General features: G+C 37.1%; 1 protein-coding gene across 2 annotated transcripts in view; it reads right to left on the bottom strand.

Moving 5' to 3' along the window:
- Window positions 1-20,975, bottom strand: part of STAT4 (signal transducer and activator of transcription 4) — a 91,694-nt gene that overhangs the window by 13,923 nt on the left and 56,796 nt on the right. For both annotated transcript variants that reach the window (XM_029225126.1, XM_029225125.1), the window contains exons 6-14: window positions 20,767-20,845; window positions 17,880-17,965; window positions 16,223-16,374; window positions 14,443-14,601; window positions 13,548-13,640; window positions 10,715-10,774; window positions 10,396-10,413; window positions 10,216-10,309; window positions 8,383-8,427 (exon numbers count right to left, since the gene is read on the bottom strand). In XM_029225126.1, the coding sequence (XP_029080959.1) occupies window positions 8,383-8,427; window positions 10,216-10,309; window positions 10,396-10,413; window positions 10,715-10,774; window positions 13,548-13,640; window positions 14,443-14,601; window positions 16,223-16,374; window positions 17,880-17,965; window positions 20,767-20,845 (786 nt within the window). The remainder of the gene's footprint in view (window positions 1-8,382; window positions 8,428-10,215; window positions 10,310-10,395; window positions 10,414-10,714; window positions 10,775-13,547; window positions 13,641-14,442; window positions 14,602-16,222; window positions 16,375-17,879; window positions 17,966-20,766; window positions 20,846-20,975) is intronic.

The following is a 20,975-nucleotide window of genomic DNA, read 5'->3' as shown; positions in this document are numbered from 1 at the left end:
ACCTAATAAAGTAGGAGATGCACTCATTCCCCAGGATGATGGTGAGAGTAAGTTTATAAAAACCAGAAAACAGAAACACAAAACACGATTGTGCAACAGGATCAGAGGGCAATTGGCCCAGATTGGAGCAAGAGATGGAGGGTTCCCAGAGGGATGTTGCCAAAAAGAAAGAAAAAGACAGAAATTCAGATGGACTTGTATGACTATATTTTAAGGACCTTTCAAGTTCTGAAGGAAAGTTTGGGGCTACATTAGTAACAGTTACATAAAATAAATTGATTAAATAAAAGATCTGAGGCAACTAATAAATCCAGGGAAAACTAAAATAATACAAGAATGGAAATACAATCATACTATGTTATATGGTTCAGCTGTTAACAATTTTTATATAATCATAGTAATGTAAACACTGAATATATTAACTAACCAAAACACATTATATGATAATATTGTGAAGATGGGTGAAATTAATATGTATGAAGAGCTGGTATAAGAGAGCCATAGCTTAATTTAAAATGGGTAACCATCAAGGTACTACTGTATAGCGCAGCGAACTCTGCTCAATATTATGTAACAACTAAATGGGAAAAGAATTTGAGAAAGAATAGATACATTTATATGTATAACTGAATCACTTTGCTGTACACCTGAAACTAACACAACATTGTTAATCAACTATTCTCCAATGTAAAATAAAAAGTTTAAAAAGAGAGAGAGAGCCACAGCTTAATCTTTTATAGAAATAATTCAGGAGTTAAGTGTATAAAATAAAAAAATCAGGAAGTATCAGCATGATATTAGCATGATATTTATAGCTCAAAAAATGGTCATCTCTGGGGAGTGGGTTTGGAGCGGGAAGGAGTGGGACAGAAATTGCTGTTTTTCCATGATGAAATCTGACAGCAACTTGCTATGTGCCCAGGACCAGCAGTACTGTCATCATCTAAAAGCTTGTTAGAAAAACAGGATTTCTGTCCTCATCCCAGGTCTACTGAACCAGATTCTGCATTTTAACAAAAACCCCGGGTGGAATTTATGAGGCAGTTATTCTCAATGCGATGTATCCACATTGTGTTTCGTCTCAAAAGGGATGTGGAAAATTTACAGATGATACAGAAAGCCAAAACGATTTTAAAAATAAGCCCTGGGGGAACATATGAACAGAAGTGGAATTATCTAGGTTAGAAAAGTCAGTGTGCAGTTGGGGGTGGCTGAGTCAGCCCTGAGGGAAAGGGACATCTGCTGAATATATGTTGATAATAAGCTGGAATCCATCGGTATTAAATTTCAAAAAATAAAAATAGTTCTAATATGATGATATGAAAAACAACTACATGGGGGAAGACTTCGGTGATAATGAGGCACTTTAAAATAGAATTTGTTCCTGAGAAGGAAATAGAAAATTAAAAACTCCTCTCTCCCTTGGGTTAGATCATTGTGGTACCTTATACTGCCTGGAGTAACCTAGACTGACCTGGTGAGATTGCTTCTTACTGGATTAGTAGAAAGTTATGATGCTGAAAATTCCTCTTGAAAATTCCCTTAGACCACCCCTAAAATTACTCCAAACACACCAAACAGCCAGCCCCCTCCCCTGACATCCCCTTACATGTTGAAATAAATAAATTGCTCTTCCTTTGATTGAGCATGACGTGAAGTAGTTGGCTATGTTCAGGCACCAAGGTGAACAAAAACCACATTTTTTTAAACAACAGAAAATCCCACTGCCCTATGGGGAGGAAGTGTTTACAGTATGCAAAGCACTGAGACAAATGAAGAATCCACAAGTCCACGTTCACTAACGGGGTGGGGGGTGGGGGGTGCTCACATTCTCACTGAGTTCAGTGGCGGACGGGACACGAGCCTGGGCAGCACAATTAGAAGCCTGAGGCAAGCACACAGATGGAGACCACATACCGTATGTCTAACTATTTAGCTGTTACAAAGCAAGTGATCAAACTGTTAAAATATGGTCTCGTCTCCTGCCTTGACAGCTAAGCTTTCACCTGACCTAACTGGCCAGGTTTTAACTCCTCAAAGTGCCACAAACATGCTGGCCTGGGGAGAGCGTGGCCATCCTGGACCGTGGCCCATCCCCCTCTCTTCCACCTCTGGGAGGGGCTTACTTGGACTAGTGTGGCCCCTAGGTCTCTCCTTGTGCCTAGAAATGTTTGCATTGATGGTGTCATCTGTGCTTGAAAGAGCATACCTGGGGAAGAGGTCTGTACAAGCCCTGGAAGTGGGCTTGAGGTCTTTGGGGCTGGGAATTCTGCAGCTGGGAATTCTGGGTGAGCACATAGCCTCGACCACTCAGACATCTTTCTCTGTAGGGAGGGCCACAGCTGGAGGGCAGCCAAAGGGAGCCTTCTGAGTCTTATCCCTCCCCCATTCTAGCCTCTATTGTTTAATTTATATGATTAAATGTGTACATATATATATATATAAGATAATTCATTATGGATAATTCCCTCAGATATTTGGGTTATGGCAGTTGTGTGCTCACTGTCCAAATGGCAGGACTCCACAGACAGAGCAATGACACACGGGGTTGTCCATTAACTTTGGAAGAAGACTTTGTACATTAAATATTACTTTATTAAACTGTAATGTGGGTGGTGAGAGGTTTTCTCAGTGATTCAAACTAATTACTAATGTTTACTTAAAACCCCTGATGCAACTGTGAGGCACATTTAGAATGAAATCCAGCAAGGAAGCTGACGGACAATACACATGACTGGAGACAAGCAGTTCTGACAGAAGAGAGTGTCATTAATTTTCAAAGCTTGAATGGCATCAATCACAGTCTTTATTATTTTATCAGAGCAGTCCAAGCCAGAGACACTATTCAATCTCACGTTCCCAGAGTCCATTCCTTACACGCTGGCAAAATATCATAGATAAGATGTACCATTAATGTCTGTATTAAAGCCATTTTAACCATCTGAGATGGTTAGAGATTTAAAATATCCATATTTATGATATTTATATTATATGACATTGATATTATAACTGGATTGACTGTATTGTACCCACTGGATAATCTGCTAAGAAATTGGAAAACTGGCTGAACAACCTGACCAGGGCTCTTCCTGGAAAAAAATACACAAACTGATGAAAGGTAGGTATAGATGTCACCATATTCTTTTATGTTACTCTGCTCAGTGTCTAACAGCACACCCTGAAAACCTAGAATATGTTAACGAGTGGCTATGGCTTTTGGATTTTGACTTGAAAGACAACCTCTGTTAAGAAAATATGACTGGGATAAGGATGATTTTCATCTAAATTTCTTGCTCGTCTTTTTTTATTTTTTGGTATTTTTTTAATTGAAGTATAGCTAATTTACAATGTTGTGTTAGTTTCTGGTGTATAGCAAAGTGACCCAGTAATACATATATATACATATTCTCTTTCATATTCTTTTCCATTATGGTTTATTACAAGATATTGAATACAGTTTCCTATGCTATACAGTAGGACCTTATTGTTTATCTTGCTCCTCTCTTAACAAGCCATACTCTATGATAATGCCGCACATGGAAAACTATGTGGAATAGAAAACGACTGCAATAATCCATTTGCTTAATGAGTATTTGTTGAGTCCCTATCATGTGGAAACCACTGGCCTAGATGCTGGGAAACAGTAAGAGGGGAAATAATGGTACAGTCACATGAGAGACAGACCTTAGTCACAGAATCATAGGAAATGAATGTAAAGTGACAACAAATTATCAGCCCATAATGTAAGGGGATTGTATGGAGGGTGTTGCAGAAAAAGTCTACGTTTTTAGTGTTATTCTGGTACCAATGTTTGTCTTAAGAAAGCATTGCAACTACTTAAACTAGTTCAGAAGGAAATCAACTTCCTGTGAAAATGCTCAAGCTAGTTGAAGTGTGAGTGGTGGCTCTGTGTTTGAGAACACTGAACCTTGAAAGAACATTTGTCTGGCTATTTTGTTAAACGAAACTCAAGTCACCCAGGCTTTACTAATAGCTTCTTTGTGTTTCATGACTTTCCACCACATAAACAAAATTACTTAACACCTCAGTCTGTGACTAAAACTGTCATTTATCAGTTAAAGCCTACTGACAGAGCAAACTCGAGACACTGCAATTCCAGCCTCCCTGTTCAAACAATTTCTGCACTTCAACAATCACTCTCTAGCTGGCTCTAAGGACGTCTGGGAAAGGTTGCTTCCTGGGAATCTGTAGATAGCATGTCTACAGATTCCTCATTTCCAAGCAGATTCTCAAAATCAAATTCATTTTGAAAAAAATGACCCTACCCTCTGTTGTACTTCTGAGGATTACAGAATCTCAGTCAAAGGAACTTAGAGATTGACTAGTCCAACAGTTTTCAAATCTTTTTGAACCCTGGAACATGTTCTTAAAAGTAAATTTCCCACCTGGGTCCCAATCTGTAAAATATTTAAAATAGAGCTGACTGATTGAAACAGGGGTGGGGGACCCAGAGCTCCACCCTTCACCAGCCCCCAACCAAGGAGGTGGCGCCATTGTTCTCCCTGGCCTTCTGGGGACAGCATGAGTCTAGGGCAACGTCAACATCCTCCCTTCACCCAATGCTACAGCCAGGAGCCCATGCACATCCTGACAGGTCACCTCTTCCTGGCTAATCTCAGAGTCAAACAGACAAGGGGTGCTGCAATTCTAAGGAGGTTTGGATTGGCAATCCTGGGGAAACTGTCATGGTGTGTCTGTGATCATTTAATGAGTATTCAGTCTGAGCTCTCACAACCACAAACATAGAACTGAGGGACCCTAAGCTGTGGGGTGTGGTGATGCGGTGGGCAGCAGGTAGACGTGCAGTCCTATAAAAGGGGCCTATATATGGGGTGGTCTGAGGTTGCATGGACCTGGAGCCAGAAAGCCATGCTCACTGGCCCTTGAAAGGGAATGTTTCCAGCAGAGCACCTAGCAGGTGGGCAGAAGAGGAAGGATAAGGATTAGTGGTTTATCCTAGGCCAGGTACCACCTTTAGAGCCATTTCCCCACCTGCTCTTTATAGAGGGGGCAGCCTGGAGGGCTGATCAGGAAGCCCATGGCAGACATCCGCACAGCACATGGCAATTGACTCTCACACACGCCATCTCGTGTGGTCCTCACAACAGCTCTATGAAGTGCAGGTTAACATGAAACTTTATAGTTAAGGAGTTAGTGAGGTAAAACATCTAGCGCAAGGTCAGCTGCCTGTAAGAGGCAGAGCTGTGGGCAGTGCTGTTTCCACCACCGCACCGATGCACGCAGGAGATAAGGGAGGAGTCAACGTTTTCTCAGGAAGCATTAGTTTAAATTCCTTCTACCCTTCGTAAGGATTCCGGTGCGAGGTAGTTATGTGATTTCTGAGCAGGTGGGTAAAGTGAGGACAATGACAGCAGCAGCTGGAACAGAGAGGAAAGGATGAGATGCTGTTCGCAAACCTGCAAAGATCTCCCTTATCGGTGCTTTGTGACCACCTAGAGGGGTGGGAATGGGAGGGTGGGAGGGAGGGAGATGCACGAGGGAAGAGATATTGGGACAATATATATGTATAACTGATTCACTTTGTTATAAAGCAGAAACTAACACACCATTGTAAAGCAATTATACTCCAATAAAGATGTAAAAAACAAAAAACAAAAAACATTCAGATTGAGCTGCCAGACCATAACAAATTTCTCCCACAGGTTATTTGCCTCATGTATTTCATTTAAAGAAAAATTAGGTACTACTAGGCAACAATAAAAGTACAGAAGCATAAAATTATATATCGTTTAAATTTTCTTTTCAAATCATCAGAAAAATAAATTTCATACCATAAACCTAAAAAAAAAAGAAAAAAAAATCTCCCTTATAGGAATCTCAGCAAATGGCGGGCTGGGATGAGATAAAGGGGCAGCAGGGGTCAAAGAGGAGGGCCAACTAGGGCAGCCTCTCCAAGGGAAGGTTTCATGACTACAGAGGGAGCACAGCACAGCGGCCAAGAGCATGGACATGGGAGCCAGACTGCTATGGTTTGAATCATCTTCGCTGTACCACTCTGTGCCTCAGTTTCCCTAGCCAAAATAAGTATGACACTAACGGTATCTACTTCATAGACTTCTGCAAGAGCTACGTAAATCAATGCCAGTGAAGCTCTTAGACAGTGCCCGATATATAGTAAATGCCGCACGAGGATTTGTCCAATAAGTTCTTATCACGCTGTGAACTCCTGCTTCAGGTGCTCACAGATAAGCGATAAGCGACAGCTACTGTTTGAAATTCGAAAATGAAGTTATAACATCCTAGCTTCCTGTTCTCCCTAAAGTTTGGTTACTTCAATCCCTGGCCCCATTAATTTATGAAGCCCATTTTATCATCAGATCTTCCCCCACTCTTTCCTGACTTTCCTTTCGTCACCCCTACTGCCTAGCCAAGCCCCTGATTCCCCAGGCTCATCTTTCTGAGTCCACGTCATATATTGTGTGACTTTTCAATTGTTCCTGTAGCTCATAAAATAGCATTCAAGTCTATGGTTTGTTTTAAATGAACATAGGAGTCATATTAAAATTCTGTCAACAGGGGGAGCTCAAAGAATAGCTTAAAATAAAATTATCCAGCTCCAGCAAACTTGGAAAAAAAAGAAAAGGAAGAAATAAAATCATTCTGATATAACCATATGATTTTGTTATTAATCAGAAAATGAGAGGAAATAAATTCAAAGAGAGATAAGTAGGCAGTTGTTTTTCTATAGTAGAAGATGATTTACTTAGATTTCTGTCTCTAGAGAAATCCAAGTAAAGATTTCGATTTTACATTCACAAAGATGACAAGGTACTAAAGAGTTCAGGATTTAGATTTATTCCCATTTGATTTGTTTTCCTTAAGAAGAGTTTAGAAGCATTGTGCTCAGTCTATTCAGACTTAGTAAATACTATTCAGGGAGGTCACTCCATGAAATATTGTTTGCAACTCTGGCCAAAATTCCAGGGATAATCATGAAATGGGCTTTTATTTATAACGAGCTAATGTTTCAACTAGGAAGTTTGGAACACCTTTATGGATTTCTATAAGGTGAGAAGAATAACTCCTACTTGTTTGGTTTATTAGGATATCCTTAAACTCAAAAGCTTTGCTCCTGTGATATCTGGGCTGAGAAACCTGTCTGATGCTCTGCCCTAAGCCAAGGTTCTACCCTGGGAGGAAAGCTTAGCTCATCCTCGGTGAGGCTGTGATATTTGGCAAATCGTATCTTTAAGACACGATTAAGGGAATGAAGAATTCTTGGAAGGGAAAATGCAGAGCATAAAACCTGTTGTGATGGACCTTTGTGGTTTTGTGGAGTGCGCTAGATTGACTGCAGTTGAAGGCTGGGTTTATAAAGTGCTTTTTTTCTTCCAAATAATTCAAAGGGATTTCTCATAGGAGCTGTGACTATAAAGCCAGGAGATTGGATCCATACCAACCATACTAGAAACAAGCCTCACTGCTTTATAACTGCATCATGTAGGTGGTCTTACATATGCAGTTCCTCTGAGCAGGGAGCACTGGGAATTACTACTCTGATCTCTTAGAGGAAAAAAATGCAATATTTCTCCATCAGATCATTTGCCAAGGATCACATTTTTGGTCACTGTCAGAATGGACTCAAACCCAGGTTTTCTAATTCCCAATATGTAGGGCATAAACATATGCTCTAGTATCTAGGTCAACTAAATAGCTGATTCCCAAAGCCACTTCCAGTCCAGGATTTGACCACTCTATTATTTATTGACTCAAACTTGAACACTTGGGCTGCACCAGTTTGTTCTTTTAATCAATTCATCTAGTGAAATGCCAACTTTAATATAAGAGCAAAGTAATTGATACCATAAAGTAATAGAACTGTTTTTCACTTATGATTTTCACATACTGGGTCATGATGTTCAAGACTTACCTCTTATCTGTGGAAAATGAGTGATTTTAAGATATTTTATAATAAAGGACTGACTAAAGAAATTATAGCAATATAATGCAACCACTTTAAATCATGTTCTCCAAGAGTATTTAAGTTTATGGAAAGCTGTTCACCTCACATTGCTATGTGATAAAAAAAAAAAAGCAGGTTATGAAACAATGTGTATATATACTTTCAAAGTATAAAAGTCTAGATAAAAGATAAAAGTCTAGAATGATGTGAACCAAAATATTAATAGTCATTTTCTTAGGAGGGTGTTACATGCATTTTCTGTTTTAATAACAAAATTTCTTACACTGTCTGCAATTTATTGAGCTTTACATGTATAACTAGAGAAACATGAATTTGACTTTATATAAAAATATAAAGGGCAGCTTAAGAGCTTTATAAAAATAAGACATTATAGGATTATTACCTAGAAAGATTCTTTTGGAGAAAATATTTCCTACCTCATTTCCTTTGTTTCCAGTACTAGACTTCATTTCCTTTGGTTGCTTTGTAAAAGAAAACAACAGTATTTAGATGGAGAAGCATTATCAGCTAAATATCAAGTTGTTTTCTTGGCCCATAATTTTGACTTCCAGAACAGTAACCGAGATGTTTTCTAACTCACTGAAACCTGATGTGACATAGCTGCCCGGATTCAACAGAAACGAGCTTCCTGTTTCATCTCAAGGTATGCCACTTTAGGAACTGTCGCTGAGATAAGGGAGCAAGCTGGCATAAGACTGTATTTTTCAGTCACATTTTGGAAAGAGGAAATCATGCTGGGATGTTTTAGAATCTATTCAGCACTCCTTTGTACCTGACAAGTATCATCTGAGCTCAGCCGTGATGATTCTCAAAGCCTACGAAATCAAGTCTAACACACAGGCCTGGGGAAATAGACAACGGGGCAGCGTGCCACATGGCACAGTGAGCTACTAAATGCCATGAGAGCAGGAGATACAAAAATGTTCATGACATAGATTACTTAATGGGAAAAAAAGGACAGAAAACAAATTAGTGTGTACAATCTGATCCCACTTAACAAAAAGAATATATATATATATATATGAATGAAAATGTAAAAATAAATATGTTATGTCAAGGTGTTGGGATCATAGGTGGTTTTTAATTTTTTCTCTGATTTTCTATATTTACTTTTGTATTAAAAAGTGATTAAAGTATTATGTAAAAGATAATATACGTGAAAATGCTTAGCAACTAGAAAAGCACCATGAAAACTAAGGTTTTGTTATTTTATATATTATCTCTGCTGGAATAGAGACCCATCACTTTCTGGTTTGTTCCTTGTCCTTCCTTTTCCAAGTGACTCTTTTGGGAGACAGAAGGGCCTCTTACGGCTTCACTTATTAGCAAACATTGGCCATTATTGAAAGTTCCTCGAAAATAGGAATTGAACTTAAGCAAAAAGAGTTCTAGTTATAAGGATGTATATGTCATCACCCCTCATTACATTTTATTGATTTAGCAGTGTCATATAGAGAGATTCAGTTACAAAGAAATGTACTCTTCAATACTGAAGACCAAACAAAAACAAAATAAAAAATGAAAACCAGCATAAATTTATGTATGCAGATATCTTTCTGTTACCATAAATTTTATCTTTAAGGAAGTAGACTTTTAGAGACTGCTTCAGTGGTGCCCCAACATTCAGGTGAGGTACCTCCCAAATGCTGATAAACCAGATGAGCAACATGTTTTTGGCAAGACAAGCAGGGTCTTTGGGAATCTAAGAACTATGCAAAGAATTAGAAAGAAAGCAGGAAGAGAACTCTAGGTTAAGAGGAAGTGGTAAAAGCAAGAAGTAACAGGATGAGGCTGGGTCAGAAGCTTTCTAGAAATGCCAAGGCAAACTGCAACTCACACCCAGAAACATCATATTTCCCCAAGCTAATCCTCCTAAAATGAAAGAGCCTTTAGCCAGACATGTCATTATTGGTATCATTAGGGAGATTTAAAAAATGAAACCAGGAATGCCTATCAACTGTAAGACAGATTATCTCTGTCAGTATTACCAAAATATTTTAACTAATTAAGACATATATTTAGGTACAACATCACCGTTGTTAAGAACTCACACCTTCAGAGTTAAGGTTCAGAGTTCTTTTTACCATTTAAAATTCTTCAATGATGGCATGTTTTATTTCTCAATATGGCCCTTAATTCGCATAAGAAACACTAAAGAACAAAACACATTAAATTATAAGGCCTATTAGTTTAAATGTGTCTAATTTGGAGGAGAAAAAAAGCTTGTGTAATTTTACTGCCAAACTCACCAAATGCCGAAATTCTACAGAGAGACTCCCACTGGAAGATTCTTCAATGGACATGGCTTTGACGTGAGTTCCACAAAGCACAAATCTTCGATTGCTAGAGAGAAAATCTTGGCTATTTACATGGTCTCAGGTAAAATATATTTATGAGAACAGCCGAAAATTCTAAAGTAAATGTCTTACCTTAGAGTTGAAACATTCCTGTAAAACCAAGAAGATTCTTTAAAATGAGTTATTTAATAGATCTAATAACAATTTTTCTATGACACTTTAGGGGATAGTATATAAAATTTCATTTCAAGTCTTTACAGTAAAATTTTTAAAATAAGTCTTCCTTGGCGTTCTGTTAAATGTTTGAACTTCAAAGTCAAATATCTGAAGTACATTGATATGTAACGTTAGAGAAGTACATTTAAAAGTTTAAAATTATTCTATAAAATAAGGACAGTTGTTTTTAAAAAGTCTTACATTTTCATGTTTCAAAATGAAATTAGAAACTTACTTGTCAATCGATGCTTTCACCTTTACCTGATAGTTTAGTTCTGGTAATTTTATCAGTAGTCTGGAAAGACACATAAATAAAGAATTAAAGATAAAAATTTTAATGGCTAAAAGCCTTTTTATATTTAAAGATTTAACTATATTTACAGTAAGTACATATAAATCAAACTCTCATTATTTCCAGTCATATGTTAGTGTGTTTTTAAAATGTCCAATTCCTCTTTACTTTGCCGTGTTACTAATATTGACATCAGCCACTTAATATAACACATACTTGGAAAGTGTTTCCATGTTATTTCAGTTGATGTGTGTTGGATAACACATTGGCTAGGTCAGAAAAATAGCTATTTGGGTTAAATGTATAAAAAAAAATTTTGCAAGTCTATTAATGTGGCTCCATTTTATTCTCATATTATAAAAAAATTGTAAGCTTAGTAAGACTAAATGTTTTGATAAGTGTTTTATGGTAAAATACTGATAAAGACTAGGACTCTGGTAGAATAAGGAAAATTCCACTTCAGATGCATTTGCAGTCTTTAAAGACACTATATTTAAGTAACAGCAAAAATGTTCATAACTAAAAAAGACCTAACTTCAAACAAACAAATGATCAAAGGTCAGAATAACAATTCCTTTAATTCCTTCTTGTGTCAGCCCTCCTTCACTCCTTAGCTTTTCCCAACTCTTCCGAGCTGTACCCTCTGACATACCATCTCTGCAGGTTCAGTTCAGTTTCAGAGACATTCATTCAGTCACTCACTCACTCATTCATTTATGCACTCATCCCAAACCTTGTTCATTCACTCAGCATGTATTGAACTCCTCATATAGACCCTGTACAGCCCCAGGCACTGGGAAACTGGCATAGTGAAGATTAGGGAAGGAGGAGAGTAGACATGGCTATACATCAAAGGAAGAAGTCTAGCCAAAGAGCTGGAATATAGAGAATGGTAATAAGCAACTGAATGGCATTAGAGAAATACAGTCATAGATAACAGACAGCCCAAACAAAACAAAAATAATGTAGCAAAGGTTCCTTAAAAATCCTGCCAGGATTGGTTTCAGGGCTTGGGATATAATAAGTGTACAGCTGTTGGTAGTGAGGGGTGAGGAGGTCATATGAAGTAAGACAAGATGTTTTTCCCCTCTGCATTCCTCTCTATCCTATTTCAGGAAGGATCTCATTCACTGTAGGATGCTGACGACAAAAGGGAGTCCCATGTCACCCCCTTCCTTTGAAACAGGAGGATGGAATGCTATGGTAGAGAGGGGTTTTAGGGAAAATCTTGAATACTAAGTAAAGGATCATCTATCAAGACAGTGGAGGACAGTGTACAGAGAAGAAGGATGAGGACCGAACAGTTAGATGGAAGAGGAAGGCAGAACACCTAAGCCAGGGACTAATGGTCTGTGCCTCTGGCAATCAGTTCAAACACCACGCCATTCAGGGACCTCTTCCACTCAGAACTCTTTGCTGAGCAGTCTCTAATCATCTTCCCCTTCGTCCCACAGAGCATCTTAGACTGAACATAACATCTATGGGGGTGTCTCAAGGAAAAGCAGCATATATACCACCCTTCTATTTCCTTTTAGTGTTACAATTTTCTGGGCTACATAGAGATGTGGGGATGAGGAAGGAACACCTTCTGAAAATCATAAAATTTTAAAAAGGAACCTGGTCTCTGCCTTTTTTTTGTTGTTTCTTAAAGTCTTGGTGCAAATTCACACAAAGGAAATGATTAAGAATTTCAAGATGGGTTTCTGAAATGCAAACGAAAGACAAATGCCTTCCTTTTAAAAATGAAGTTCCTAGGTGATAGATGTCAACTAAACTTATTGTAGTAATCACTTTGCAGCTTATGTATGTCAAGTCATTATGCTTAAACTTATACAGTGTTGTATGTCAATTATATCTCAATAAAATGAAACTAAACTAAACTTAAAATGGGGTTCCAATAGTGATCTGTGATCAGGGATGCTATCATGGGATCCTAAATCACCATCTATCATGGCATCACCACCTCTAGTACTAGTCTGGAATTTCAGCTTTCCAGAGGTGACCTAGTGATTAGAAATGTAAAGCTTTGGGACTCAAGAGATTGAGGCATGATGAAAATCTTTGAAAGTTTGAAGTCAAACTCATTATTTTAAGAGTGTCATTAGGGAAAACTGTATGCTTTAGTTTGCTCATGCAAATGAAAAGGGTCAGATATATAGATAAAGTGGCAACAACATAATCATTTCTCTTTAAATCAGGTACATAATAAGGATGTACTGAAAATCGTGGTGTTGAGATTTTTCATGGACCATCCAATAAGCTAGTTGCTGGGTGATCACAGGTGAAGAACGTTCCACTATATTTCCTGGATAGGATATTCAAACCCTTCCATAATCTGTCTCCGAATCTATCTACTCAATTCTCTCTCTCCCTGCTCCCCATGCTTACAAAACAGACCCAGGAAGTCATTATTTCTATAGTCTCACTCTCCCACGCCCCTGCTCTTCCCTCAAGGTCCTTCCTCAGTGACCACAAGGCATTCTCCAGGCTCCCCAGTTTTCTCTCAAGTCAGCCTTTTGAGCAATTAATCCCATGTTGTCCGATATTGTGATTTCATGCTAATAACTCTCATGTCCTCATCTTCATTGTTCTAATCTTTACAAGCAGGGCTCTCACCTTAACATTTCTGTGGGTACTTACCATAGCTGAGTGCTGGGTATGCAGGAGGTGCTCAGTAAAGGATAGTTGAATGAAAGGCACAATGAGAGAAACTAGCCTTAATCACACAGTGGCTATGGCATCATAAATATGAAATGATAGAATACATTCTGCCTACCTTAGCTTCACAGTAAACTGAATGAGAGTTTTAAGTACCATCGGCCTCTGAGGGTGGGTTGGCATGCATGGCTGTCGTTCAACCACAAATGAGCTGGGTTCAAAGGAAATAAAGCGCGTCATTTGAAAACACTGGAAACATTGACAGGCTGAAAACCACAGAGTAACAGGATGCTGTCCTCTTATAAAATCCAAATTTTCTACACTTAGAAGGCATTCAAACCCTTGTTAAGCTCAAATCTTTCCAAGACTTCTCATAAATAAATACCAGGAGATGGGAAATACCTAAAGACTGTCCCTAAGTAACAACAGTAAGTAACTCTTGATTGTTATAATTGGGTCAAGAATAAAAGCCCCAGTCTATTTTTATCATACTAAACATCAAGTAGAAAGTTAATTTCATGCCATTTTTGAGCTAGACATTAGGATTTCTGGTACATACTAGTATTTTTTTTTTCCTTTAGATGAGCTTATAAACATAAACATGTTCTCCACCCTTCATTTCTTGGATACGTACTTGAGAAGAAATCCTTGAAATCTTCTTTTCTAAAAGATGAAAAATGAACTTTGGGTGGGTGATGGGGTGGCTCATGAAAAACCGAGTTAGGTGGTGGGAGAAGTGTTGATGAATAAACAGTGAAGAGTAGAAATGTTTCTGGAACTGTCTGGAGCTTTATTCACTGCACCCTGAGGCTCACTGTTTAACACTTCCCTCCCACTCCTTCACCTGAACACCAAAACCCCAGCCAGGGTGTCCTCCCAACTCCACAGGACTGAGGCTCCCAAGAGGCATTTAAATGGGTAACATTTGACTTACTCCTTTTTTTTTTTAATTGAAGTATAGTTGATGTACAACGTTGTTTTAGTTTCAGGTGTATAGCAAAGTGTTGACTTACTTCTTAAAAAGGGTGCAGATCAAGAAGGTGACTCTTTCTAGCAGATGTGTTCTTTGCAGTGGGATGGGATCCCCTTCATATGTCATTTTGGTAGACTGCTCCTCTAATTTCTCCAACTGCCTTCTGAGTTGGAACAGGCTTTCTGCCAACAGTGTAAAGCTATCGAACAGCAAATGAAAAACACAGATAGTTTTCCACTTAACAATCCACCATTTTAACTATTAACCATATTTAGCAACTATTACTAAATAATTATTAAATTAATTAAATTAGTCACTTAATTCCACTAAGGGTTAGTGACAGTTTTTATTTTAATGTTTATTTTCCTAACCCAGCTTTTTGCTAAAATGCATGATAGATGTTAACTGTTTTCAATGTTTTAAAATTTTTGCCTTCAGTTATAGATAAGAAATCATTTAGGAAATTTTGTCAACGTCTGGAACGAAATCCCTTTTAATTATCCTTCTTAAAAAGTCTGTTAAACACATATATTCTAAAAATATTGCACTCACTAAAGAGAGCAAATTTAAAACTTTAAAAATACATGATATGAAGAATGTTATGTGTAAGAATACTGAAGAAAAAAACAGTATGACCCCCCCATATATATTTTTTACAGGTCCTAAGTATTAGCCAAAAAATTATCAGTGGATCTTCCTGGAGAAAGGTATCTGCTTAGAGTTTCACCTTGGATCTTACCTTAGAAACAGAGGTGGCAGCTTGGGCTGGAAGTCTGGGAAGGAGGGAGATTGAAAGGCACACAGAAGAGGCCTCCAACTAAGAGGAGGCAGAAGTCTCATGAGACTTGCTAAGTCCATGTGCCCTGACAGCAGCTCTTTCTACTGAAAGTTTATTCCCCACGTAACATTGTAGAAAGAACTGCAAACCCCCTACTGAATTTGGTATGAGCACCATTATCTGCTATGCTCCCTTTGTTGTTTGTCTTGTTTTCACAACAACAGAGTACAGTGACGTTAGAGAATCAAAGTATCTCCCCAAGGAAAATCAATAAATTTAAAAAACAGCCCAGTTACTTTTCCTGAGAAGTAGGCCTGGCAGTGCAGACCTTTTAGTGCAAGTGTGCCCAGTTACTGTGCTTTTTCATTGTATTGGATTGTACCCTTGGAAAGCAATTTTAGATTTCAACTGAAAATTTTCCTTCTTTTTCATTATATTTTCTAATTGTTCTTTCACTCACATAGTTTTCTTTTACATTGATGAAGGGGAAAACCAAAAAACATTTTTTTAATACAAAGGATAATATCTGTACATAATTGCATGTATGCATGTGTACACAGGCAGGGGATGCCATGTTGTATTAGCCATTTGAGATTTTTTCATTTAAATACAAAAATAAATCACTTTGTTGAAAACACAAAACTAATATCTAACTCTGACACCTTAAGATACACATTTTAAAAATGAGATATAGTGTTTGAAGCCAGTGCTTCTCATGCCCTTCAAGAAAGTGTATTTATTGCTGATTTGAAAATGTTCATTTGAGTCTTTTAAGATTGATATATTAGATAAGAAAATAAGCAATTCTTATGCATTCTATAGATTTCTATAGATGCTTTATTTTTCTCCCCAAAGGGACGGAAATTAAGAACACTCAGACAATTACATCCATTTGTTTTCAATGGTAGAGTTCCAGCTGCTAATAAGCCATCAATAAGCTGAATGAATTGACATTTGGGTCTAAGCCTGTATTCTCTGGCTAAGCGACACTGTTGTGTACTTCCTGTGGTTTTCACTAGAAACTAAATTCAGTTCATTTTACCAGTTTTGGAGCTGGTCGAGCCCATTGTGGAGTGGACCTCCGATGCAGGCGACTTGCTGCCGCCTCTTCCAGTCTTGCAGCTCCTCCACCAGGGTGCTGTTCATTAACAAGTCCGTCTCATTCACTATTTGTGTCATCTTACTGAGGGCTTCCTGAAGACAAAAGTGACTACTGAGAAGATTCTTAAGACACACAACCAAAGTTACTCATAATTTAACCTATAAAATAATTTGTCTGACCTGGGAGATAAAGCCTTGGTTAAAATTTTGACCAAATATTTTACCAAATACTACCTTCTATCTGCCATAGCACTGCCTTTTCAAATAATTAAATTATTGCAATTCAATAATGTCATGAAGAAAGAAGCATGACCATAGTTAACACTCTCATAATAGCACATAATACTCTCATAATATCATTTACTATAAGTAGGTTGAATTTGTAACTCCTGTGACAATATTGAATCCTGTAGTCATAAAAGCCATATATCTGCTTCTTAAAAAGCCATTTATAAATTGAACTTATATTCTTATAATTATGTTTATGCATTTATTTTTAAATGTACTGACTAGAATTTAAGCCTTTCTGTGTTAGTTTTTAGCACCACTTTATCTGGGTTTGGGGAAGCATAGTGGGAAAATATAACTTTCAAAGGCCTAGGGATTAGAAGATGTGAACTTCTACCCTGGCTTTGCCACAGCTATGTGAATTTGGACAAGCCATTTATCTTTGTTGGGACTTGATCTTCTTCTCTATACAGTCAGGTGAATGGACTGAATTATTTCTAAGATTCCCCCTCTCCTTAAAATCTTATTCAAAGTAGAATAAGATGGCATGCATAAAATGTATAGCATAGATTTATTATGCATAAAAGCATTAAGTTTATCTTGGGTTAAATATTTACATATTTAAAATCTGATATATAACTGTTTAAGTTTATAATTAATTTAGGGTGAAAATAAATTTTACATTTATTTGTGCTTACACAAATTCCTGCACAAAAAGATGAAGCCAAACTTTTAGAAATAAACTATTGATTTCAGTGACTGGTTAAATTTCAATGTGTCTATTTTCAAGGAGAGGTAGAATTGAGAGATATTTCTCCTCTTTCAAAATATTTTATTGAGCCAGAAAATTTTCTTCCTCTCCTTGGGAAGAGGTTAGATTGAACATGTTCAGGTCTCAATGGACTCTCCTGAAATCTACAGAATTATTTAGCACAATGTCATTTTTCAGAATAGAAACTGGGACACTTATTTCTGTAACAAAGTTTTAGTAGTCGTCAAGTAATATTTTAATTATACATGTGCAGTAGAACCCATCCCAGCATATTAAGTACAGCAACTAAAACAGTCATGTCTGAAATAGTGGCAAAAAAAAACTGGGTAAAATGTTCACCTTGAAATTAATGGTAGCTACAGTACATGTACCACATAAGCAGGATAAATAGACTCTAGAAGGGTTCTGCTTTGTAAACTTAGGTGAAGAAGCATGGCAAACAGTATGATACTCTTCCTAGAAACACTGCCTTTTATTCATTCAGCATAAATGGAACTGATAAAATCAAAGAGCTTAATTTCAGAGCTTAATCTAGTAGGACTAGATGTAGAAAAAGGAGAAAAATAGGCAAAAGGCCCAATTAAAGTTCTTCACTAGCCTTTCTTTTGAAGTCCAGGCTGTTCAGCATTTCCTGCAGAGTCAAAACTTCCTGATTCATTAGGGCGCTGTTCTTGTCACCCTGATCTGTGAAGGAAAAGAGATCAGACTTACAGTCCTCTCCAAGGCGAAGCTCTCTGTCCTGAAAGCCAAAGCCAGCTGTAACCTGCCATCCTAAGATCCCATGATGCAAGAGCCTAAATGGGGCCATTAGTGATGAGCTTAGAAGTAAATCCCTGGCTGCCAGGAAGGATTACATCCAAGCATGCCAGAGATGAGCTCTCTATCTTACAGATCTTGAGAGAACACCATTCTTCACACAATGTTCCTTTTGGGGGCAGGGAGAGAGGAGAATATAAATGTTTTTATAACGGATTCTTTATTAGATCATCTCTACATTTATAATGACCTTGGTTGGTTGGGATGTGTAAGAAAGAAAAGGGGCCCTTCTTTGTGCCTATGATTAAATCATATTTGACCCCTCCTGATGCCTTTACTCAATCTCCTGGAAGAGTTGCCATTTTATAGTACATAGTCTCATTAACTAATAAAGACTAAATCCTTTGCTTTCTCTTTTTCTTTGCAAAACAGGCTAGCCTCACAGTAAAACCAGAAGAAGTGGGAAAGAGTTGCAAATTAAGAAAAATCTCTGACTGAACAAAACCCAAAATGATTTATCCTCTTAAATGACAGATGTACAATAAACACTGTGTTATTTAATTTGAACTAAAACTTTATTGGTATATAGTAAGTGACTGCTTATACCAACTGCTCATCTCTATAATAAATGAAGTTTTGGAATGCTGATCTGAATTGTGTTATTGTGAAAAGAGGCCCCCAAACAATGCTGTGGCAAAGTCCTCGACAAAATAGCACTGATTTCCAAGAAGTCATTTCTGGTTGTATTAATTCACAAATTCATAAATTCCTAGATCCCATATGTAGCAAAATCCTGCTTATATGGCATTTTATCATTTCAAAACTTCACTAGCTAATACTTTCCAGTCTTCACCAGCAAAGATATAACTTGTTTCCCATGTATCTTTCATTTCCCTTAAAACATTTCCTTTCACTTATAATCAACAAAATATTTGTTGATTAAGTAATAATCATTTTTATTCTTCATAATGCTTATGAAGCACTGTAAGATACTAAAGTAACTCTAATTGTAATATACTAAGTTCAAAATAATTTTACTGTTTTAATGTAAAACAGTATATTTTAATGTATATTCTATTTCATAAAATTCATGGTTCACATATGAAATTTAGGCTGAGGCTGCTTTCAATGAATTGTAATGCTTGATTAAATGTGCAGTTGTTCTAAACCTTTTAAGAATCATGGACCCCTTTGATAAGCTGATGAAACCTGTGTTTGTGCCATTTCTTCCAAAGGAAAAAACATTGTACATACAATTATGAACATATTTAGTAACATTTCATGGGAGTCAAGACATCCTGAAGGTGCCAGAAGGACATGTCACATCTCACTTATGCCAGGAAAAACGAATATCCGCTCTTTTAAATCTTAGATGGAAAGTTAATAAAGAATTTGATCACAATCACCCATACTACTTCCTTCCAGATAAATTTTTTTTTTTTTTTTTTTGGTCCGCGGGCCTCTCACCGCTGTGGCCTCTCCCGTTGCAGAGCACAGGCTCCGGACGCGCAGGCTCAGCGGCCATGGCCCACAGGCCCAGCCGCTCCGCGGCATGTGGGATCCTCCCGGACTGGGGCACGAACCTGCGTCCCCTGCATCGGCAGGCGGACCCTCAACCACTGCGCCACCAGGGAAGCCCCCAGATAAATTTTAAGCTAACATTTCAGTAGTTAAGGATGATTCTGTAAATCATCTGTACAAAGAATTTATATTTAATGTGTTTTTCAAAATTATTTTAGAATTACAAAAAAGTTACGAAAATAGTACAGAGTTCCCATATATCCTTCATCCAGCTTCTTCTAGTGTCTTAGATAAGCATAGTACAATGTTCAAAGCCAGAAGATTAACACTGGCACAATCCTATTAACTAATCTAGAACTAATGAGAATTTCTCCAATTGTCCCACTAATTGCAACACACTCTAAATGTTATTACTTGTAAATCTTAGATTTTATAAATTTTATCATTCTTTCCTTATATTTCTTAAAAAACATCAAATTGTAAACAACCTCAATATTTAACCACAATGAAACAGTCAAATAAATTTCAGTGTCCTTACATTTTGGTATTTATACAATTACTGATATTATGTTTTGAAGATTTTTTTATATGAGGAAATACATAAAATAAAACTTTAGCTTAAAATGCTATACAAAAAACTATGTACAAGATGATTTCAATTTTTTCGTAAATAAATAGATACGTATGTATTTGAACGTGCAGGAAAAAGGCTGGAAGAAAATATACTAACATTTTGACAGTGTTTATATCTAGATAGCAGAATTTTGTGTGGTTTTTAATTTTGTAATTCTTTTTTCTACTTTCTAAATTTCCTACAGTGAGTCACATTTCTACTTTTAATTTTTAAAAATTATATTAAAAGACTCACCTAGAGATAATATAAGTAATTTCCTGATCATATTAGACAATTATTATTACTTTTCTTAGTTGCGATAATGATATTTTGATTCTATAGGAGAATGTTCTTACTTTTTGGAGATGCATCCTGAAATAGGGGTGATTTCGCATGAGCTTCATAATTTACTCTGAATCATGGGTAAAAAGATATATTTATATGGAGAGAAAAGGAGGAAGCAAAATAAATTAACTTCTCCTGCACACTCTCTTCAAAAAAAGGGATCAATTTATCAATTCTGCAGCAAAGACGAAACCCTAGTCACATTGCCTTTATGTCCCTATGTGGAATTATAGACAAAACAAAAACTTACCCATTGTCTGAATTGTTTTATACCTGTAGTCAAATTCATCTTGCAGATCTTCTAAATATTTGGTGTCTTGTTCTGTCATCTTTTTACAAAGAAAACATACTCTGTTTTTACAATTAAGCACGTCAATGCAACAACATCATCCATCATCAGTATTTCAAAATACACAGTTTGGTGCTTGCAATCCCCAGTAATATCCCAGACTAACTATA

The sequence above is a fragment of the Monodon monoceros genome, unplaced genomic scaffold, assembly GCF_005190385.1.
Source record: "Monodon monoceros isolate NGI ecotype Baffin Bay Population unplaced genomic scaffold, NGI_Narwhal_1 Super_Scaffold_16, whole genome shotgun sequence".
Taxonomy (NCBI): Eukaryota; Metazoa; Chordata; class Mammalia; order Artiodactyla; family Monodontidae; genus Monodon; species Monodon monoceros.
Note: the sequence above shows the minus strand (reverse complement) of the source record. Positions and strands in the feature narration are given on the sequence as shown.